At 55.3% G+C, this 22740-nt stretch overlaps 7 protein-coding genes across 7 annotated transcripts; 4 read left to right on the top strand and 3 right to left on the bottom strand.

Annotated features, from left to right (window-relative positions):
• Positions 1–706: 706 nt before the first annotated feature.
• On the bottom strand, positions 707–4461 carry CORC01_09938 (uncharacterized protein; the record flags this gene model as incomplete). The annotated part of the gene is made up of 2 exons (XM_022621567.1): positions 707–3465; positions 3519–4461. The coding sequence occupies 2 exons, from the start codon at positions 4459–4461 to the stop codon at positions 707–709; spliced, it is 3702 nt and encodes a 1233-aa protein (XP_022471883.1).
• Positions 4462–5242: 781 nt separating this feature from the next.
• CORC01_09937 (uncharacterized protein) lies at positions 5243–8024 on the bottom strand (the record flags this gene model as incomplete). The annotated part of the gene is made up of 3 exons (XM_022621566.1): positions 5243–6072; positions 6127–7763; positions 7816–8024. 3 exons carry the CDS (start codon positions 8022–8024, stop codon positions 5243–5245), a joined length of 2676 nt encoding a protein of 891 aa, XP_022471882.1.
• Positions 8025–10276: 2252 nt separating this feature from the next.
• CORC01_09936 (uncharacterized protein) lies at positions 10277–10660 on the top strand (the record flags this gene model as incomplete). The annotated part of the gene is made up of 1 exon (XM_022621565.1): positions 10277–10660. One exon carries the CDS (start codon positions 10277–10279, stop codon positions 10658–10660), a length of 384 nt encoding a protein of 127 aa, XP_022471881.1.
• Positions 10661–12899: 2239 nt separating this feature from the next.
• Positions 12900–14486, top strand: CORC01_09935 (uncharacterized protein; the record flags this gene model as incomplete). Its single annotated transcript, XM_022621564.1, has 1 exon — positions 12900–14486. The coding sequence occupies one exon, from the start codon at positions 12900–12902 to the stop codon at positions 14484–14486; it is 1587 nt and encodes a 528-aa protein (XP_022471880.1).
• A 1515-nt stretch (positions 14487–16001) lies between these two features.
• Positions 16002–19205, top strand: CORC01_09934 (uncharacterized protein; the record flags this gene model as incomplete). The annotated part of the gene is made up of 1 exon (XM_022621563.1): positions 16002–19205. The coding sequence occupies one exon, from the start codon at positions 16002–16004 to the stop codon at positions 19203–19205; it is 3204 nt and encodes a 1067-aa protein (XP_022471879.1).
• A 1144-nt stretch (positions 19206–20349) lies between these two features.
• On the bottom strand, positions 20350–22279 carry CORC01_09933 (uncharacterized protein; the record flags this gene model as incomplete). Its single annotated transcript, XM_022621562.1, has 3 exons — positions 20350–21510; positions 21563–22146; positions 22240–22279. 3 exons carry the CDS (start codon positions 22277–22279, stop codon positions 20350–20352), a joined length of 1785 nt encoding a protein of 594 aa, XP_022471878.1.
• Positions 22280–22407: 128 nt separating this feature from the next.
• Positions 22408–22611, top strand: CORC01_09932 (uncharacterized protein; the record flags this gene model as incomplete). The annotated part of the gene is made up of 1 exon (XM_022621561.1): positions 22408–22611. The coding sequence occupies one exon, from the start codon at positions 22408–22410 to the stop codon at positions 22609–22611; it is 204 nt and encodes a 67-aa protein (XP_022471877.1).
• Positions 22612–22740: the final 129 nt, after the last annotated feature.

Here is a 22740-nt window from a genome sequence, read left to right as displayed (position 1 = left end):
GTGCGCAACTACAAGTCCCGTACTTGCAGCTTGCCCCTTCAGCACCAACCGACAGTAGTAGAATCTGTCCTGGCTTATGGAGTATCTCTCACTGCTCAGTTCAGCTTGGGATTCCTACCTAACGCTGTGTAACGGTCGAAAGAATATTGTTGGCCACAGGCTGCAGAACTACAGCTAGGTCGCCTCACCTCACGGCAATACTCGCTTGGCGACCAGATTCTCCAAATATTAAGCGAATCGGCGCCTTTCGAGATATCCGTGACATGGTCCTCACGAGTCTCCTCAAAGAACGGGAGCATGTCAAAATCACGCACCGCCAACAAACAGAAGGAGTCTCGATTCAGCAAAACACCCTTACTATAGATATGAATACGTTGCAGACACCTCTACCCGAGGCTGGTGAGGCTGTCGGGGTATTCCCAACGCGAGGCTAGACTGGACGACGCTTAGTCGTGGGATCGGGAAATGGTTGTCGAGTTTGGGCGACGTTGCCGAGCTATGGTCTCGACGCGGTCTCGACGCGGACAAGTCTGCTATGAGAATCTCACGTACAACGTCACGCAAAGTCAACATTTTTCAGAGAGGACATTCATTCATTGGTCCTGATGAAAACCCGCCATTCTCGGGAAGCCATCCACTAGTGACGACCCGATGAAATACAGGTAACAAATAGGGTGCCCGTGGGCCACCTGTGATTCGCCTTCGTTTAGCGACCGGAGCCGTGAAGAGAGTTCTTCAACAGCTCATACATTTCGTTGTCGCTGGTAGCGTAATTGTGACCCGACATGTTAAGAGAGCCATGTTGCTGCTGGTATGCTTGACTGGAGGTGCTGGACCCGTTTCCGTAATTCGCGGAAGTGGTGCCTTTCGTTGCATAACCCCCAGAGACGTTCGCTGGCGTGAAGGAAGTGTTGGATCCCGCGCCAAAACCATACCAGTTTTGTTGGTCCGGCTGAGCTGATTGCTGCTGCTGCTGCTGCTGCTGCGTCTGAGTTGCATAAGATCCGTAAGAGTGTGCTTTTTGCGACTGCGACTGCTGCTGTTGCGGTTGTTGGTTATTATTTCTTGAAGATGACCTAGGCTGGTTGCTGCTCGCTGCCGAACTTCGCATGTTGAAGGACTGTAGAGACGACGACTGCTGCTGAGTTGTCGACGGCTGTTGAGCGTAAGTTTTCGCCGCCGCCGTGGTATGGGTATTATCGTACGATTGCGCGTTGCGCGAATGGGATTGGGTGTTATACAACTGCCCGGACCGCGCATTGCTGCTGGAGGTGTGTGAGGCGGTGGTATTGGTCCTGTCGTAGTCATACGAAGGATAAGTAGATGTGGCCGCAGAGGTGTTTTGCGCTGCGTAAGGCTGATACGCAAGTCTCGTGGTGTCCATTTCCGTAGAGTTGTTGCTCTGGTTGGAGTATTTCGCATCGTAGCTGTTGTAATTGGCCACATTGCTCAAGGATTGGGTATCATTGTACGTTGCTGAGTCCATCGTCGCTGAAGTTGAAGGTTGGACAGTGTGATGGGATGGTGTGGCACGGGGTTCATTAACTGGAGTACGAGTGGAGGCTCTCTGGCCAGCTCGACTCTTAGCTCGAGCTGCCTGAACAGGAGCCTGGAATGGCGAGACCTGGGCATGGGTAACTGGCTCTGCTACTTGAGCTGCTTGCTGGGTAGGAGAGAGACGGTGTTGCTGTCGTTGCTGTACAGCAACGTGAGCCGCAGTCTGTTGCGTGCTGCGATAAGATGTCTCTTGGGGATCGACGGTGGCCGCAGCTGGCATCTGGGTCGACCTTCGCGGTCTGTGTTGCTTGGGGGCCATGGTTGGCGAAACTGTGTTTGCTACCCTGGGAGGAGACATACTCTGCCAGTTTTGGGCGTAACTGGGAAGCGGCACAGGGCTTTCCGCTGCGGGTTGCTGTGGCTCTCCTGTTCCGGATGGCAAGCTGCGCCGTGAAGAGACCCTCGTCCCTCTAGGGCTCTTGGCCACAGGTTCAGCGTAGTTGAGAGATATGTGATCACTGCTGGTAGAATTTATATAACTGTTCGTATCTGTGCTCGGTTGAGTATATGTCGCCGTTCCGATGACAGATGGTTGCGAGAAGCTCGTGGAGACTGCCTGCTGTTCCGCGTAATTTACGGGGGCAGAAGGCTCCGAGTATGATGGGACGCCGTGTGACATGTTCAAATCATTGGAGGCGGATTGAGTATATGTCAACTCGCTGGGGCCAGCGTTGAAGTAATCCTGATTGGGAGCCTCTGCAGCAGGGGTCAGCATGTTAGCGACCGGCATATTTGATGTGTAGTCAATCGTCTCGATGTCGTCTGGTTCTTGCTCCTCAGATTCCACTTCAGGTTCCGTCGGCTCGGGCTCGGCTTCAGGTTCAGCCTCGGCGTCGGCGTCGGCTTCATCGTCGTCATCGTCATGTACCAGAGCTGCAGACTTTTCTTCCTTCTTCTTCGGGGGCATTTTCCTGATCAACGGATATTGGCATTCCACGCCTTTCTCTTCACACGAAGCGCACTCGGGTTTGGCGCGATTACACTGTACTCTATTAGCCTCTCTGCAGCCTAATGAACCCAGCTTATATACCTTGGTCTTTGCTCTTCTACAGGCAATACATGATCCCCTAGAAATCTGCTTCATCGGTGTGCCTGGAGGTGCCGGAATCAACTCCACTTCTTCCGCATCTTCAGCCGCTGCTTTTGACTTTCGAGGCCTTTTCTTCTTCCCTAAAGCGGCGGATCCTAGCATGGCCGCTGGGGCACCAGCTTCCACCGCTGGCTGCTGAGGCGTAGGTGACGCGCTGGTTGATGAAGCAGCAGCATCGTTGGGATGTACGATACGGAGTCGCTCGGCACCGTATTTAACCAACATGGCAAGAGAATCTTTCTGAAGATCCGGAGATTGATTGGCAAAGATACCAAATTGCTCCGTAGAAAGACTTTCAGGATCTAGGCCGCTGTCACTGAGAAGTCTAATGGCGACTTCGCGGCGCCTAGCTGCCTCGCCTGGGGGCACATTCAACACCGCATGTGAATGAACACCACTTTGGACGGCAGCATCCGCCTTGGTCGGGACAGTGGCTGTTGCCGGGCCGTTGGTGGCATCGCCAGCCGCTTGCGAGTCCTTCGCAGCTTCCGATTTCTTCTTCTTCCTCTTCTTCGGTTGGACAGGTGTCTCATTCTCATTCACGGCCTCGCTCTTCCTCTTTCTTTTTGGCTGAACAGGAGTTCCGTCTGCATTCAAGGCTTCACTCTTTCGCTTTCGCGGAGTTTTCGCCTTTTTGGACTTTTCTCCAGCGGGGATGAGAGGAGCTGGAGGTGCAGCTGGAGGAAGGGGTTTGAAGTGTTCGATCATATCGCCCAGAGTCTTGTGTAGAGGCGTGTGTTCGTATTTGACATTGATTGTCCGAGAATTCTTCGAAAACGCAACCGTGAGTGTGCCCCGGCAGTCGAAAGCTGGTCGGGCTGGGAAGCTGTTAGTACACAACTTGTCTGCGCTCGGAGCTGCAATGTCTCACCTTGCATGATTGGTTCCAGCTCCTTCTGGCTATACTCTGCTATTATGGTCTTGTTGGGCGTTTTCTGATGCTGCCGGTTCCAACTGGTGAGGGAGTCTTTGCAGTTGTAGGTGAAGGACCAGCCGTACTGGCCACGCGAAACCTCCCTTACCACCCAGGTACTCTCATCCACTACGGACAGAAGCCCAACGATATGCTTCGCTACGGCTCGCTGCATCACCGGATTATCGTGAGGCTGACTGATGATGGTGTTGTAGGCGCGTACGATCTTGACGGGCTGACCTTTGACGACCTGGGTTCGGAGATTGCTCAGCGCTGGGTCGACATTCTCCTGCGCATCGCTGTCGCCTTCGCGGATAGCAAATTCGAGTGTGGACGGCACTTCGAGTGTAACAGAGAGGTGTTCGCATCGTGTCGGTGTTTTTTTTCTTTCGAGTTCGCGACGAAGCTGGGCGGGGAGGTCATCGGGATGCGCAATTGACGGCTTGTTGCTCGACGCGCTGCCGTACGAGGGCGCGAGGCCCAGCAGGGCCTCAGCCATCGCTGACTGCGAATTCCGCCTGTGGTCCCGATGAATCGATGCGACAAGACTGGAAAGTCGCGTTTTCGCAGTGGGTGATTGTTGCGTTGTAACGGAACAATGTGGGAGAGAGCCGAGTGACGCTTTGGTTGGAGTCGTTGGCTGGGACTGGAGCTGGGGCCGCGAAAGCGCGGTTCTGCGTCCAACAGAGAAGTGACGGGGGGTTGCGAAAAGTGGAACTCGGAGTGGGGTGCACATAGCAGCTCCTGCACCACTACCACTTTGACTTGGACACGGACCAGTAGGCCTAGGCGCGACCAGACCCGTGGTTGCCGTACCAGGAGTCGCCTCGCCCATTTCCATGTCGTGATGACTTTGTACAGCAGTTGCCAACGACGAGGTATCTCCTGGGTCCATCGCCATTTTTTGTGCTGCCGTCGACGATGAGTCCAGATCTTTGCAGTGATATTTCGCTCAAAATATTCAAAGAGCGACGATCGCCATGCTAGGGAAAATATGGACAAGTAAGCCAAAAGTCGGGGGTGCGGAAACTTCACCGTGGTGGTGCGAGAAGAAAGGTGGGAATTGGAGATTAGCGGTCAAAGAAAAGGTAGGTAGTAGGCAGCTTCCTTCTCTGAACGTTGAAGTAGAAATCGATGTAGAAGGTCCTCACTAGGTCATCCGTATAAATGTGCAGCCTCGTCTACGAGGCTTTGATCCTGGGTTTATCCATATCCTGCTTCTTCCTTGCCGCACCTAAGGTACCTATATAACAATCAGCTGGTCATCCTCATGCGTTGTAGCTGACGCAGAAATAACCTTCCTGGCAGGGGACATCGTCCAGAATGTCCTCCTCCGCTGTCCTCCCTCACCTTATGCGTAATCCCCCGTTACTGAGTCAGTACCATGGTACCGTTAGTCCCTTGAGGAGGAGGCTAGCTCCTAAATGCGTGGAAGCCAACCGCCATTCAGGCCAACAGGGGCTGACCTGTAGCGATGAGAAGACCTGGTAATTCCCTCACAATCTCTCGGTCACCATTTCTAAATTCACTGGCAAGAGTGGAAGGGAGACAAATAGGTTTGCATAATTCTAATTTGTGACTACATAAAAAAAGTCGATACCAAGCAGGTATCGGAGTGATTAAAGGGAGCTCATACTCCCAAGGGTATCAATGGTATACAAGTGACAGGTAAAGCACAAGCTTTAGTAGTAAATCTTCTCGTCCCAAATGGGGGGTCTTGCACCCTCGGAATCCCAAACAAGCTTGTTCTTCTCATCCAACGAACAACCCTCATCGGTGATAGGAATAATCTTGCTGGTCTGTGCGATCTCGTACTTGGAAACGCCGGCAGCATCCTCAGGAATCCAAAGAAGAGGAGGCGGACTGGAGACCGAGGGAGGATGATAGGCGTTGTCCTGGATGTCGCCGGGGTACATCTCGTCAATCTGTGTTGGGTCGTGTGGGACGAGGTTGCGAAGGTGAAGGTAGTCGGCAAAGATCCAGGGCTTGAGGAATCGGGTAACGATATTACCACCTTTCTCAACGACGTTCTCGTCACCTCCGGGGGCAAGCGTCTTGATGTTGGGGATCTGGATCTTCTTCATGAAGTTGCTCGAATCGCCATTCGGTTGTTCCTCCGAAACGCCTCTACCAGAATCCTTACGGTCAATTCCCTCGATGTCGGCACTCAATGACTCTTCCTCAACCTGGAGGGATCTGGGAAGAGTGTACAGGAGAGGGTCCAAGACACTGTTCAAGGTGATGTGGAAGAGGATCGAGAAGATGAGGAAGATGATCATGAGGACAAGGGGTCCAAACGCTTTCGACACGGAAAACAGACCCACGAGGCAGATCTCTGCCAAGTAGACACCGGCAAAGAGCTGCTTGAGGGCGCGAGGGTAAAGGAGACCCTTGGTGTCAATCTTGGTATCCGTAACGAACAAAATGTTGTAACGGTAAGAGAGGTAGAACAATCCGATGCCAAGGGTGGAGAAGAACAACATCAGGGGAGCAATGACAGCGTAAGTAATGCCTAAGCGGGGTTAGCAAGAGAATCATCTTTCCGTCAATATACGGTGAGACTTACTGATGACGGCAATGGTTGTGTAAACTGGGAGCACACTTCCCCAAGAGATGGCGGCAAGTGTAGACCACTTGTTGTACAAAGCTCTGGGCGTGTTGGTGAGGAATCTCAGGATGGCCACGAAGATGGCGAACGCGACCACTTGAGTGAGAACACCGGTTGCGAGTGTGATACCCTGAACAATGAAGTAACTGACGTAGAAGCTGGATGACTTGGGAATTGCCGTCGACAGGGTGCTGAAAATAGAGCCCGGGTTATCGGAGACCGCCTTGATGGTGGCCACAGCGGATGAGGAGACAGTCGTAATAAGAAAGACCTGAATGAGCTGGAACCAGTAGTACGCGTTCTGGGTGAAGAGCTCGACGCGGGAGTCAGATGGCTCGCCAGACAGCTTAGCGCAGAGACGCATGATGACCGGCACCAACGACATGAGCACCGACAGAGCCACACTCGGGAGAAGGCCAGAGACGACACCCATGATGACGTTGGGAATCTTGGCGAGCCACGTGAGGAAGGAGATCGTCTCGAGATACGAAACTTGGGAGATGATTCCGACCACTGTAACAGGAATTGCCCAGAAGATGATGAGGACGGCGATGAAGGTAATGACGGCGTAGCGACGGACGACACGCTGCCACCATGACACTCTGAGGGACTTCCAGATAACCTCGGTGGGCTGGATGCCGATGTACTTGGGCGTCATCTGAAGGGCTTGGTGGTGAGTGGTAACCTGGTAGGCGGCCTGGGCGTCGGATTGGGTGTAAAACTCTGCGAAGACTGCCGGGATCTTCTTCGCCTTTCCAGCGCGGTAATCGGCTTGGGCGGCATCAACGGCGGGAATAAGACGCTGAAGCTCGGAACGGCACCATTCGATGGTATCAACCTTCTTCCCAACAAGGCCCAAAAGACCGAGACGGTGAGTAGGGCGCTTCTTCTGGGGGATCCAACGAGCAGCAGCATCGGTAGCGCCAGCCTCAGTGTCTTGGGCCGAGGGAGTCTTCTCGGGAGCGCCGCCCTTCTCGGCAGCCTTGAGGCGAGCGGCATTTGCCAACTTGATGAGCTTCACCTGGGCCTTCTCGAGCTTCATGGCGACCTTGTCACGCTCCTCGACGAGCTCGTCCAACTTCTCGGTGTCGCCAGTGATCCAAACTCTCTTGATTGAATCGCTGAAAAGCTTCTTGAACTTGGCCTCGTCCAGGTACGCATCGGGCACTGACACGAAAAGGACGGTGCGAGACGAAATGCGCTTAGCATAGGTGGGCGAGAGCAGGAATGCCTGGCGCAAGTTGATGTAGAAAATGCACTCGCGCATGATCAGGTACATGACGAAGCCGTAGAATAACCAGCCAATGAGGGCATGTGCGTACAAGCGGTTGAGGCCAGAGGATGATGAGACGTTGACGTTGCTGTACGACAAAATATCGAGTTGCGATGCAGAGCCTCCCCCGGTAGCATTCACGGGGAAGAGAACCGGCCATGTCATGAGAAGGCCAACCAAGCAGATGGTAGCGCAGATGCGGAGGAATCGAAGGAAGAGATAAGAATCGAGAGATTGGTGCTTGAGAGCGTAAACATCAGGGATCTTCCAGAAGTGACTAATCCAATTGAACAAGCCAGTAGGGAGGCTTGGTGATCGCTCACTATGTGAAGAAGTCAGGATAGGATGTTTGTGAAGACGGCCGTTCAACATACCTCTCTCGCAAGCTGCCGAGATAAGTTCTCGGCGCATAAAACCGCCTTTGGCTGCGACGAAGGATCAAGAAGATGACGAGGTAAACGCCGGCAATGGGAGCGCAGACGACTAGAGTGCTGACGAGACCAGAAATGGTGCTGCCCGAGGTACTACCAATGGCCTCGCCACGGTTGCTCTGGCCACCTTGGAGATCGTCGAGGCTCGACATGGTGGCGTCTAGGCGAATTGAGACGCCTGTTGGTCGTTCGAGTTGTAAGTGTCTATGCCAGGACAAAGTTGAGTCGAAAGAAAAGAAGTCGAATGCAGTGGGGTGTCCCTGGGGCCAAGCCGGGTATTAAACAGGGAAGGGTATCGAGGGTCGTGTGTCGTGGAGAGACAGACGAAGAACCGTGGACACTGGGCGGGAAGAGAAAAGAAGGTCAAGGACAGGGGGTTTAAAAGAAGTAGTGGATGGGGGCAGGGTGGGGGATGATATGTGTTGTGCGCGTTGTTGAAAAACCGGGAGTTGGGAAATGAGACGAAGGGTTCGTAGTTGGATGGATGCTGGGATGGGCCAGGCCGAGCGTCGATCAGTTACACAAGCGACGAGGTGCCCAGAGCTCTGAGGTAACTGATTGCGCGCTGGTGAGATGAGGTAGTGCGGTGCGCTTGCGGGGGGGTCTGCTTTGGTGCTGCTCTGGTGCTGCTGCTTGTTGCCAAGGGGGTAAACCGTAAGAGAAGCGGCAGATGAACACAGGGCAGTGACGTGACGAGGTACTTTAGCTGTTGGTAGGAATAGATTGGGGAAATTGGGCGTCTTCCAATGTCTCAGTTCGCTGTGCTGAAAGGAGGCGACGCCACAAGACAGCACTAGGGGCAGCGTTAGCCTCTCTCCGTGTCTCTTTACTGCCGTCACTGCTTGCTGTTGCTGTCACGACTGCTGCGCCAGCTGGGTCAATTGCAGCCAGCACGATGGAGGAGGAGAAGAAGGAGGTGGAGGAGGAGGGCGTGGAGGTTGCTGGGGATGAGAGCAGGAATTGTCGATCGAGCCGAGGGAGATGCCGTCGATGAAGGGTAGGAGGTCGGGCGCGACGCAAGAACAAGCAGATCTTGGTGGAGAATGATGGGCAGACCGACAGATGGATGGAGTCGTTGGATAAAGTCTGTGGCAGGAAGGGGTCCACGAGTCGTAATCCCTATTATCTGTATCTCTATCTGGACAATCCAGTCCGAGTGCTTGAGACGAATACCCTTGGTCCGATGAGGGGTCCTCGTCGTCCCTTATTCTTATTTCCAAAGGGTCCTCTCCTCTCAGACAGGCCCTCAGCGACCAGGAAGGACGCACATAGGGACGAAGTCTGAGAGGGAGGCCACCGGGAGATTCAAAATTGATACCCCAGTTCGGCGTGGCCTAGACCGGGTTGTCGTCCATTCCACATCCCATCCCGCCGGTGCAAGACACACACCAGCTGAAGACAGCTTCGTCGGACCCTCCTCGTCCTCCTTTTGACAGTCAACACGTAGTCCCGAACAGGGCTTCTTCACGCAGTGCCTCACCCCACATGCAAAGATTGCTACCTCATTGTGCCGGACAGATCGAGTGGGTGGCGCGGGCAAGGGGAAACGAGGCGCGGGAGTGGTGTGTTCCAGGTTAAGCTGTCGGCAGAGCCACTAGGTATCCCAATCCTCGCTGGACGCGCCGCAGGGTTTGGATAGGTAGTGTAGTAGAGAATGCCAGCCAATGCTAACTATGACGCGGAGACGCAGCGCCAATCGACTCGACAGGCCCGTGCAAACGCAGTGTTCTCAGTGTGTGCATGGTGAAAGGTCAGCGTGGTCAGGAACAGGGGAGCCCCCTCGTCCAAACAGGGGCTAGCCGGATATGCATTTTGGAGGAGGTTGACTCTACCTGCAATCCTGCACCTTCACAAGTCCCCCCACCCACCCTGTGCCACTTTGTTACAGCAGAGTTCGATATGGAAAGTTGGATAATACCCCGACAGTTTCCTGGCGTCGATGCGCCTGCCATCCAGGGAACGGCAGCGCACCTACCACCGAGTGGATTCCTCCAACTTCTATCGACGATTCCTGGCCAGTCGAGGTGGAGTGGGTCTGCTGAAAGCTGCATGCGACGGTTCATGATTGGCCGCTGTGTTTGCAACTGGAAACCTCCCTCATCATTCAACGCTGCCGTTGCCGGTTTGTGGGCACTGCCTTCTCCGTTTTATTTTTTTTCTGTTGTATCCATATCTCTGCTCTGATCAAGGTTTCTCGGTCCAGATTGCCGTCCAGTCTTACCTACCACCCTACCTTAGTCCGATTATCCTTTACCAGTGTGTGGTCTCGGCTCCCTCTCGTCTGCACCTTCCCTCAATGACCTTCCGAGGCTCAGACGCCTCCGAGGTCTGTTCACTCTGACGCACCCAAACATTCGTCGCTTGTCTTGGAGTATCACGGTGTGTTCGTCTCGTCGACTACGGCATGGAGTTCAATCCAAATCTCACCAGTCGCACTTCCTTATTCATCTCTGTCCTGATTCACGCGTTTCCTACCCGGAAACACCGTGGTCCACCAGTCCTGCCACCCGCCGGCAGCGTTGCAGCCAACAAACAACCCCCCGGCAGACAGCCAAACTGCCCTGGGTGCGCTTCCCGGTTTTCACCACTTAAAATCTGGACTTTTATCCTTCCCACTGCAGCTGCAGGGCTCGCGCAGTTTTGCAGGGTCCCCGTCCATCGTTGCGGGCGGTGCCACATAAACTGGCCTTCAGAGTTCAGACGGCCAACTCTTGAACTCTCAACCTCCTTCACGGCAACTTTCCCGACCGCCGCCCATTCTACCCCGAAACCTCATGGGCCCCTCTGAAGCCTTTTCCCGGCGACACGGCGAGCGGCACAAGCAACGGCAGCCACACGGCACCCCACGGCACCAAGCCTACCGAGTGACATCAACGTGCTTGGCTACTTCGGCCGAGTGAGAGATGCACAAGAAAAAAACCAATTCTGCCTGCCCACTGACGCAATCCGCTCGTGATTGTCCATGCTATCGACCAGCTACGCATAGCCAAGCATCCACTTCCGCGCGGCTCTCGCGCATTCCACTCGAAAACGTCCATAACATGACAGCTCTTGAGATACCCCAGAAAAGACGGTTCAGACACCGGCCGGCTGGGCAGCCTTCATAGGCGTCATCGAAAATGACACGGCTATATGCACAGTGACATTCGTGCACCTCTCAATCGCTGCAGCCCTTGGACCAACGCACCGGTGGTCTTGGGAGTTGGCGCATCGAGACGAAGGATGGAGAATGGGACCTACATAGTATGGCACCTACGATCTCTTCTCTACGAATGCTGCCAATTTCCTCCGCTGGAACGCTTCGCTGGCTGCCCACCCATCTTTTCTACACTAGCGCCGATGGTCAGCCAGGCCAAACCGCTTCCGGCGGCCCTATCAACCTACATCGGCGCTACTCTGCCAGAAAATCTCAAATCCTCCACAGTTTGACACCCGTCCCCATGCCACCATTGATAGACCATCTCCTCTTAGACCCCTGCTCGGCTGACGAAGGAAATTGTGTCTCCGGCAGAAACGCACGGGGTAGACCAGCCAAGCCCATGGCCAGTGAACCATGAGAGACAAAGCCGTACCGCCTGGAATTCATAGAATCCATCAGCCACTGTATCCGTAACTACTTGTACTCAGCACGACAATTGACGACGTTAGCTGCCTGCGGCCTTCTGTATATGGCCCATCGCTGGTTACACGGTTTCGACGCATCTTCGTTTGTTTCGAATGTTCCGCGCCAAACCGCTGAGGACGCGCATTTTGGAATGATATGGCGCCGATGACAGGTGGGCAATGCCACCAACGAAGCGGCATCATCCCTAGCCGAAGGGCGATCTACCCGACCAGGGCAATCTGTAGTCCTCAGCATCATTTGCATATTTACAACTTATCAGCCAACACAGCTGGACATGCTGCACTTCTTGCAGATTCGTGGTTTTATGCGCCCCACGTGCGTACCCGCGAGCTGACCGGCCGCATTTCGCCCGGCCCAGGCCCCTATACCGCACTCAACCCCTTCATCAAACATCCCGGACGACTTCGCCCCAATTCCGGACCTCTCCGCTGAGAAATGAGAAACGCGAACCTCGGCGACCGGCCTAAACTCTATTTGAAAGCTCCGTTCGAGACTACGCTCGATAAACAATCATCAGCGATACTGCTAAGCAGTAGCAAAGCACACTTGCCAACGACCGATTGAGCCGAACTTCATTCAGCCTGGGTTTAGGCTCATGACCACGCTTGGAGCTGGTCGAGGCGCGGGGATGAGGCTATCAAGAGGCCTCGACTGCAAACGACTTTAGAACCCTGATTTCATGACCCCTTCCAGAAATGCGTTCTCGGCTGATGAACACTTCTCTCGCATTGCTCCATTGACCAAACATACCCTTCTGGAGTAACAGCATATATGCCTTGCTAATGGGCCATATGCATATGCCAATGGCTGCTCGCATTGGCCATGTACTTAATCCCGATCTGCAACATGATGAGCACGTCGCTTCAAGAGCTCGTTGTTCAGATGATGCTGCCTAGCTTTTCAACGAATTCAATCGAAATATGGTAGTCCACTTTCTTACCTCCTTCTTCGCTTGCACAAAGTCAAGAGTGATGATCTCTAGACAAGGCGGGCTGCCGTTCTCTTCCAGGATGAGTGATGGAAAAAGGCTTTGGTCTTAGACGACTTGCAACCTTCATACTCTCACAATGAAAGGAAGTCGCATTCAAATGCCAAAACTTTCGCTGTCATTGTTCCCAAAATAGAGCCATCATCATTGCCATGCAGGTCTCTTGTTTGCCTGGTCAGTGTTGAGCTTCACGCCGGAGGCTTTGCTATATGCCCTTTGTCCAAGTCTTTGCAGCATGTGTCGTCACCGGATAACTCTCATCCCTTCGAATCGGCAGCAATGATAAAATACAAGTCTCCCCAAGAATAATCCTTATTGGCATCGTCCACTTGTCCCGCCATTCATCTCGCCAGCCGGTTCCCCTAGTGCCTCTTGAGTCTTCCCTGGGTGCTACACTCAATCAGACTTGTTATCATGACTTCTCAAACCTCCAGACACGGTGACACACCTCAAGTTCACGTCGAAAAGACTCCGTACGCCAATGCCTACCAGTCCCGCTACACCGAAGAGGTTCTCAACGCCGGTGGTAATGAAGCAGCTAGAAGCACTCCCGTTGCTGACTTGGACGTTGATCTCCTGCGTCACGTCAATTGTGGATATCTCTCAACACATGGACACGCGCCTACACTACTCGCTCTCAAGCAACATGCGCAAGCGCTGGCTATACTTATTGCTCAGATTGCACCTACAACCCAGTACGCCGAGGTTGACAATCAAAACAATCGCGTGGGGCGCATCATGAAGTCGTTTAGAGACAACGAGGCCTTTGACTGGCTCAACGACTTGAGAAATCCATATCAGAACGACGATGAGTGGCATCACAAGCCCCTGACTGATCTCATGAACAAGATACAGCACCAGTCGGACACCCAGCACACCATTCATCATTGCCCTCTACAAGAGCACAACGAAGACAAGGAGAAGAGGACGAAGCCTCGTCCCTATGCCTCGCACGCCGCTCTAGCATTTCACGCAAACGAGTGTCTCGAGGTACTAGATCACGAGTACGGTGCCACGGGAGGCCTTTTGTCCCTCCTACCTACCGATGCTGAGACTGACTCAGAAGAGATGAGCGCCGTACGCAACAGCCTCCTGGGCCAATGGCTCCTCTTTGGCCAGCATCTTGTGGCCCGCATGCACGATCTGGAGCTGGGTTACGCCAACGCGCTCGACGTCACCGCAGGCGAGGCCGCCGTGCCGATGCAAATGCTATCCAAGATGGGACCCGACGCCTCGTCCGGGCGCGAGATCGCCTTTCCCCAGGACAAGTGGATCCTTGCAAACGCGGGCGACGACGTCTCTGACTACCTGCACCGGGTGTTGGACCGGGAGGAGGCGCAGATCCAGCAGAAGAAGGAGATCTGGATGGCCAACGGCACTTACGGCGAGCGAATGTGGAACGAGCAGCGCGGCGGCGATCTTTACGCGCGCGGCCTCGTCTTTTACGACGTCAAGACGCGGTATTACAGGTTGCAGGGCAAGGGCAAGAGCACAATCTTCATCCTGCCCGCGCACGGCGAACACCCGGCAGTGCAGCAGACGCGGCGCCTCGAACTCACGCCGACGGTGGTCTCGGTCGTGACCCCGACGTGGCCGGCGCGCGTCTCGGACTGGGAGAGCAAGTACAAGAGCCAGCTGGACGAGGCGACGCGGATGGAGATCCAGAACCACCGCCTCACGACCTCGGGCGCAGCGCTCAAGGAGCACAACGAGACGCTCGCGACGGAGCTGGAGAAGGCGCGGTTTATGAACGAGCAGTTTGAAACGTACTACGGCAGGTCCGAGTCGGCGGATGGGCCGAGGAATCTGGAGAGGGCGATTGCGGTACTCCAGAAGGACTTGAGGGATAAGACGGACGAGCTCAAGGTGTTGGAGATGATGGTCAAGGAGGTTCGGGACAAGTTGCCGGGCCGGTATGGCGGCTTCTTTGCCGATATGCTGCCTGAGGAGCCGGAGGGCGCGATTTCTGGTGCGTCTGTCGAGGCGGCTGAGCAGGTCTAGGCCAGGTGAGGTTTGTGACTGTGTATGTGGATGCAAGGACGAAGTTGTACAAGTCAATGAGTGGTGTTGGTGGTGGACAGGCCTAGTCGAGGATGGTGTCGAGGTGACGCGGAGATAGGACCAAGATGTAAAGTCGCGCAGCTGGAGGTTGGTCAGAGACGTTTCTGTGTCCGCGGTGGTGTAGCTCAAATGTCAGCCCGGTTGATGAGGCAATGTTAGACAATGGGCGCACGTAAGGGACCCTTGCATGATTCAGACCACCAATCATTGAGACGTCACGTTCAACATGTGATTCCTCGAGTTTCCCATTCAGAAAACCAGGCGCCAACTGCTCATTGTGTTGGGTGTGTTGGAGTAACAATAGTGCCACCGGCATCAGGAAAGATTGAAACACCACAGAGATAGAGTGTCGTTCGCGAATCACCGGGCCCCCGTGGAGGAACAAAGAACGGCAGCAGGGGTGCACAGCCAGTCTAGCCCGGTTGGGGACTGGCGCACCTCAGCCAGCAGGGGGTCCGCCTTGCCTTAGCCGAGTCCCCTCCAATGAGCGGGGCGTTGCCCTGAGCGACGGCCTGACAGTTGGACGCCGCTCGCCAAAACAAACCCTTGCAACACACCAAACACCTGCGGCAAGCGTCCTGGATCGGGGGGCCGACCTGCCCGCGGGTTCCTCATGATGCCATACCGCGACCACCAATTGGCCCATCTCCTCTATTGTCCATCGGTGCTAAGCCTGCGGCGCAGATTGAAGACTTGGTTCTAGGCTTTCTAGCCTCCCCTCTTTCCCGCACATCCTGGCTCGATTTCCAAGTGCGCGGCCTCGACGGGAGTCGACGTCTTCCGGGCGCACGCCGTACGCTGCCTTTCCCTCCCACCGAGGCCAGTGAACCGCCGCCAAAACGACCTCTCCGGTGCCCCCCTGCACATCGAACCGTTCGATTTGTTGACATTCTGCTTTCCTTCTCCCTACCTTACAGAATACCCTTGTCAAAACCCACGCCCAAGAGGTCGAACTGCATCTGCAGTCCTGCACCACCAACCCAGGGCCACCCCAACCCCTCGATTTGCTCGTCATCCAGATCAATCCCCAGCGCCCATGTCCGGGGTCGTTTCTCCATCCTAAGCATCCTGACCCAGCTCTGGCCTCCTCTTTACCGCATGACCCGTGCTTTTTTTCTCTCTATTCTTTTCGCTTATCACTTTTGCTCGTCGACGTATCCCAAGGCCCGTTTTCTGACCCTGCTAGCTAGTCAAGAGTATCGAAGCGAGTGGAGTGACGAAGAAAGAAAAAGAGGAAGGAATGCCAGTCTGCTGAGGAACGACTCGTTCTCGACCTGGACCTTTCCCGACTTCACATCGCATCGACATTGGGAGGACAACGGCGAACGGCTGGCACGCGCAAAAGGGAGGGCAAAGAACATGAATTGACCACCGCTCAGCGGTTGGCGCATACGATTACACAAACCGAACCGAGTGGACGGACCACGCCGCAAACGACAGCTTTTACGGACGATCATGACCGTGACGGCCGGCCGGTGGGCCTCGTCGGGGGCAGAAGCAGCTATCCGCAAGACGACCTTTGCCGCGTTGCTCTTCACTTCTCTGGTTTCGGCGCAGCAGACGTTTCCCTACGTGCCGACGACGATTTTGCTTTCCTGCTCCCTGCCGGGCTCCGCGGGCAACAGCAGCAACCATGGCGTCGCATACATCTTTCACCAGGGGAGTTCAGGTGTCGAATTCCTGTCGGTAAACGCGTCGGCCACAATCGACAGTGCCGCGAGCCTGCAGACGATATCGACGAGCTTGCCGTTTCTCGACAATGCGACCAAGACGACGGCCTTCCTCCCCACGATGGCGGTTAACGGGACCATTGTAGTTCAGGCGGGGGATTGCATGACGGCGGAAGGCTATGACGTCTGGACATACACCCCAGAGGCGGTGGCAGGGTCTTCGACTATCTCAGGATCCTGGTATAAGACTGCGGCGACACTGCCGAGCACCGCGGATTCGGACGCAGGTCCATATGCTCTGGGCGCAGGCATCAGCTTCTCGTCGACCCTCGCGCCGAGCATGTCCGAGCCAGTATTGTACTCTTTCGGCGGCATGTGTCTAACCCCGACAACGGATGAGTCTACGTGGCAAGGAAATGGGACGTATACGAACGCGATGTTGAGGGTGGCTCCTTCAGACTCGGATTCGCCCGGGTACTCCGCCAGCTTCATCTCCGGCAAAGGTCCGGCCTTCCCCGAGGCCGGATTCTCCTTTACACCCCTGAGCCCGTCCATCTCGAACCGTTCTGGCATCGTCACGCAGCAGAACAGCTACGTCCTGCTCGGCGGCCACACCCAGCAGGCCTTTATCAACATGAGCTCCGCCGCTATCTGGAGCCTGCCTGAGGAGTCGTGGAACTTTGCAGCTGTCGGCGCCCCGCGCGTCGGCAGTAGCGAGCTGGCGATCAAGGACGTTGAAAAGCGCGGGAGCACGGAGGTTGAGAGCCGGTCTGGGCATACGGCGGTGCTGAATGCGGATGGGACCGCACTCATCATCATGGGCGGCTGGGTTGGTAGCGTGTCCCAGGCTGCCTCCCCGCAACTCGCGTTTCTGGAGATGGGCGATACGTACGGAGACTGGACGTGGTCGATTCCATCGCAGCAACCGGATGGTGGGATATACGGTCATGGAGCGGCGATTTTGCCCGGAAACGTGATGATGGTTTACGGAGGATACGAAATTACGAGTTCGGGGTCCAAGACGAAGAGGCAGTCGAGCGGGACCGGGCTCAGATTTCTGAACTTGACGTCCATGGCATGGACTTCAAGCTATACAAACCCAACTCATGCGGCCTCGTCAAGTGGGTCGCATAGCTCCACCGGGAACGACAATATGAAGAAGATTGGACTCGGCGTGGGCCTCGGCGTTGGGCTAGCTGCTGTACTTGGCGCATTCTTGGTTTACTTTTGTTACAAAAGACATTTGAGGAAGAAGAAGGAGCAGAGAGAAGAAACGGTGCGATCGCTAGCCCAGGATGCGTCGCGATTCCTGCACCCGGAGGACGATATGATGGAACGGGACGGCGGATCGGTGTACCCATGGACAAGCCACTCTTGGTACACGGGAGGTCACGACCCTTACGATACTATTGATAGATCGCTCGGCTATGAATCTCTGAGAACTGGCCATGGTTCGGGAAGCAATCAGGGAGTCTACCAACAGCCGCCTGGCCTGCTCATTCCACGCAAACCGATACCTCGCGCGGCAAGGGGCGCGTACCAACCAGCCGCGAATCTCACTACTCCGGGTCACATCCATCCGATTTATGAAGCAGACGAAGACGACCAAGAGCATACCAACAGGAGACGAGATCAAGAGCCTGCGACGCCCACCACGCCAGGGCACGCCGACCCTTTCACGACGCCGACGCACTCCGTCCCGGTACTGACTCCCGGCAACCGCAATTCCATGACACCCAGCCCTGAAGCTCTCCTGCGACGCAACACAGAGGTGCAAGACTGGCAGTCAGACATTGACGCCACCGAAGCCCTCCTAGCTCGGATGCCCTCTCGCCGTAATAGCCGGGTCTCCCCGACACGGCGCGCGTCGATGCGTTCGGCTCGGTCCATGGCAGACGACGAGCGGACGGCCAGCAACGTCTCCGAATCGGCGAGGAGCGCCATAAGCGTACCCACCCGCTCGGCGTCCGCAAGAGGAAACAGCTCGGGGCCCAATAACCTGACCATCATCACTGATAACCGGGTGGGCACCTCGTCGTCCTCGAGCAGCAGCGCGCACACATACTCGACCGCCAAGACCACGTTCAACGCCCTCCAAGCTGAAGGCCCCTCACTTCTCCTTCAGGGCCAGCGGCCGCGTAATGATCATGGTGATGACGAAGAAGAAGACTTTGTGCACATTCCCAGCAGTCCTAGCAAGCATAAGCCGCGTCGATCGCTCGGCTGGCTGGGCAGTCTCCGACGTGTCTTTAGCAGCGGTGTCAATAACACCTCTTCAGACTCGAGCGACCACGAGAGCCCGCGGCGGCTGTCATTGGACCAAGTCAGCTCAGATTACGAGCCGCGGCTGGTGGGATTATCCGGGATCGGAGGCGCCGAGCTCCTGCGCAGGAAGCAGGGGCGACACGACTGGGATATTGACCAGAAGTCGCTGGACGAGTGGGACATTGAAAAGGCGATTGAGCAGCGGCTGGTGCAGGTCATGTTCACGGTGCCCAAGGAGAGGCTGAGGGTTGTCAACGCCGAGATTGAAAAGGAGGAAGAGGTGATACTGGTGGACCCGGATAAAGATGAGATGGAAGGCCTGGACGGGTCGCACGCGGACCTGGAGAAGAGGGCGCTGGAGGAGTATAATAGGGATAAAGGCAAGGGTAAAGAAATCGCCCTCGATGATTACGACGACGATCGAGAGTCTCGGTCCAGAGGAATGTACTCGCGGAGACCTGAGTCGTCGAGCACGGGATCACCGGTACGCGGGCGGAGGTTACTGCACCTACCACCGCCAAAGGATGACCCCGAGGGTACGGCGGCCGGCAGTCACGGTCAAAATTACCCGCTACCCAGCCGAGAAGACTCGGTGGAGCCCCGGCCGTTGCTGACGCTCCGCACGGCCGAGGTCGTGAGCGTGGCGAGGCCGCGGACAAGGGTGCTGGAGATGGTGGAGAGCTTCGAGTCCCGGAGCAGGGAGACTAGTCCGTCGCTCGGCTAGGCGCCGGGCGACAAGGGGCGTGGTGGTTCCCTGTTTGATTCGTTCTCTGCCGTGGGACCTTGTTCTCGCGACGACGACGACTACGATGACGACGACGCCTAACATGCGAGGCTGACGGGATATTTCTGTCCCGGTGCCTTTTATTTTCATCGAAGCGCTTCTGTAGTTTCGGGGCGTTTCCCTTTACCGGATGTCGACGTCTTTCGTTTCGAGGGAGAGCTTTTTGAGCTCATGACTGTGTGCATGTGTGTATGTCTGAGAATGTGTGGAATTGGGATGACTACTTGCCTAGACGGGGGGGCAGTACTGCAAAGTGTATTACATGGAAATTGGGGAGTCTTTCACTGGGATATCTAGTTTCCGTTGGGGCGTGACGGAAATACTGTTTTTGTTTTTTTGGTGGGAAGCAAATCATGGGGAATTCTTCGGGGAGGCGGAGGCAAGGCAATCCTTGTGTATATATATTGGTTTCTGACAGCTGAGTTTGCTGCTGCATGGTATCATCCATGGCGAGCCAAGCAGGGTAGCCCCATCAGACATCCTTGGCGGTGGGATGATTCTGAAGATGATGATGGCCTGGCTGCTTGGGGCCATTCTGTCGCTTCTGCAATTGATGACAAAACTTACCTTGGTAGTCTGGGTCTCTACGTCGTGCAAGAAAGATGATTGACAATATGAGTATATTCTGAAATGTGTAAAGTCTGGAATCCCTCTGGCGAATAGGACTTGGAATGCCGAAAACGACACTTTCGTTCCACAACATTGTCTATGCAGGCACCCAAGGCAGAGTAGAGATCCATCAGCAAGAGTCCACGATGAAACTCGTTAGTTTTTTGAAAACAGTGTTTTTTTTCTTGAAGTCATCAAAAAAGTGTATAAATGTGTGTCATTTCCAATCAGCTAAATGATGTGGTATCTCGTAAAGTAAACCAAAATAAACGCCGAATTTCCTATGAATGCGCCCCCCTACCTCCCGAGATTTCCAAAAACCCAAACTACCAGCAAACTGCTCTAGTGGTATAAAACCCCTCAAACCACAAATGACATAAAAGGGTTCAGCAGTTCTCAAATACCGCCGGTTATGATCCAACATGTTTGCATCCGTGACTTTTGTTCAAGCAAAATCTTATATACATGGCTGGGCTTAAAAAGCCTGACCAGGTTCCGACTGCTGCTCGTGCGTCTGGTTTCCGTAAGGGTGGTTGCCGTGCGGTTGCTGTTGATTGCCAAACGCCTGGTGCTGGTACGTTGGTTGTCCGTGGGCGCCGTTCATCGGCGATCCAAGCACTGGACTCTCCGGTATGATGGAGGCGGCCGCTGGGCCTTGCGGTGGTCCCCAGAGCGCTTCCCCGATCCTCTGCTGCGTCAAGTCGCGCGGACCTGCGACTCCTGGATTGGCTGCTGCTGCTGCCGCCGCCGGGCCCGTTCTGCTCCATTCGGCGGCGCTGGGCCCCGGTTGTACGTGATGCACGGGTGCCATGCCCGTCTGCTGGAAGCTCTGATCCTGGTACGGCGAGATCGGCGACAGCGGGGAGTGCGGACGCGCAGGGCGGCGGGGCGGAGACATCTGCGAGGGGTTCGGCTGAGCGTGGGCGATGAGGCTATCGCTCTCGTTGCCGCGGCGCTGGGGTCGGGGAGGTGGCCTCGAGGGCTGCAGATATGTGCTGCGGCGGAATTCTGTAGCGATTGGAAGGTGGTCGGTGCTCTTGATACCGGCGGGATGGTACGCGGTGTCTCCGCCCTTGTCGAGGTCGTCCATGTCGAGGTTGGCGGCGGTCTTGTAGCTGGGGTCCTCGTGGCGACGCTTCACACCGCAGAAGAGCCAGCGCATACCACGACCAAAGGCCTTGACAAAATCCCACAGGTTGAGGGCATCTCCGACAGCCTTGAGACCCATCCAACCACCGCTGGGGGCCGTGTGCACATTTTCACGGAGGGGAGGGTTGCTGTCTCGAGAGTCGGCGGATGGGTAGTACGTGGTTTTGGCGCCTGGGACGTAAGGGGTATAGGGGAAGGCCCAGAGATGTAGGGCGGCAAACAGGGCCATTTCGATACACAGGAGAAGGGCGGGAATGCCGACTTTGATGTCCGGGTAGGCGAGGACTTCATTTGGGTGGACGAGGTCGAGCGTGGATGTGGCGAGGGAAATGCAAGTGACCTGCCAGAAGGAGAAGAAGACGACTAGCTTAATGGCAAGGACCTTGAGGAAAGGCGAGTGTTCCTTGAGGGGTTCCCTCATTTGGACGTAAAACTGAATAACAGAGTACATGGCAATCGTGACGGCCACACAGTTAATAGAGATGACCTAGTTCTGTTAGTGGAGGCTTCCTGAGTTTTTCGGAGCAGAGCAAGCATACCCAGATATGAGCAAAGACGGGGTTGTTGGAGCTTTCACAGTAGCGGTGGAAATATTGCGTGACAACAGCTGTGACAGTCATGGCGACACGGATAAAGACGTAGTGATAGACACCAACCCAGATGACATTGAACCAGGTCAAGCCGCTCTTGGGTATGCGCCAGGGCCCCCTTTCTCCTCCACAGCACTTTGCAAACCAGTTGAGGGGCCAGACCCACGGCTTGATGGGGTAAAGATTTCGAAAGTATTCCTTTTGGGTGTGGACATCCGGGGCGAGGTAGTGGCACAGGAGGGAGAAGAAGGAGGCGATGGCGAAAGCCTCGTAGCAGTCGCTTATGAGCTGGAAGTAGACGGCGTGCCAGTAGTACCAAAGTTGGAGGAAAGAGGAGGCGGCGTAGATGGGGACCATGAAGAGGATGCGGATGATCTGGCGCTGCTCTCGAGGTTTGGTATAGTTGATGGAGTGCATGAAGACGAGATAAAAGGAGAGGCAGATTGCGATGATGGTGCAGGAGCCGGCGATGATGAGGGCGAGGTCGTGGAAGGTCAGAGGGCCTGCAATGAGGATCTCGGAGCCGGGGAGGACTTGAAAGAGAGAAAGGAGGATTTGTTAGTCTTCTTGCATGATGGGGACGTCTCATGGCACTTGGACGGAGGTTTCGGGGTCGAGTGACATACTCCTCAGCTCATCGAGCGTTGAATTACACGTTAGATTCATGGTGATGGCGGCTCGGCACCGTGCCGGATATAACCTCCGGTATACGGGGGTTCGTTCACGGAGCGGAAGGGCCGGAGAAGATGGCGGCGGACTTGGAGAAAGACACAAGCGGCGTGAAACAATCGGTGATGACGATGTCGGTGTGGATGAGGGCGGTGGGTTGGGGTTTAACAGTTGTGCCAAGACTGGTGCGCTGCAGGAACAGAGCGGGTGCCGGTCTTGGCAGAGCTTGGTTGCCTCGTGGCTCTGTACTGTGTTCGGGCGGGTCGCGTAGTCGCAAGTTCGCAACGAGGTCGCCGAGGGGAGGAAACGTCGATTTCGAAAGAGGATGACGGAGTTGTATTCCGAGATGGTCCCTTCGTTTTACTTGTACCCGTTCAAGTGACCTTCTCCCTTCAATTCGCGCAGTGTCTCTCCCTCTCTGAACAGTGTAGGTATGTTTATGTGGGTGTCAGAGGATC

This window comes from Colletotrichum orchidophilum (assembly GCF_001831195.1).
Source record: "Colletotrichum orchidophilum strain IMI 309357 chromosome Unknown Scaffold_94.1, whole genome shotgun sequence".
Lineage (NCBI taxonomy): Eukaryota > Fungi > Ascomycota > Sordariomycetes > Glomerellales > Glomerellaceae > Colletotrichum > Colletotrichum orchidophilum.
The sequence above is the reverse complement of the archived record's forward strand: the minus strand, read 5'-3'. Positions and strand labels throughout refer to the sequence as shown.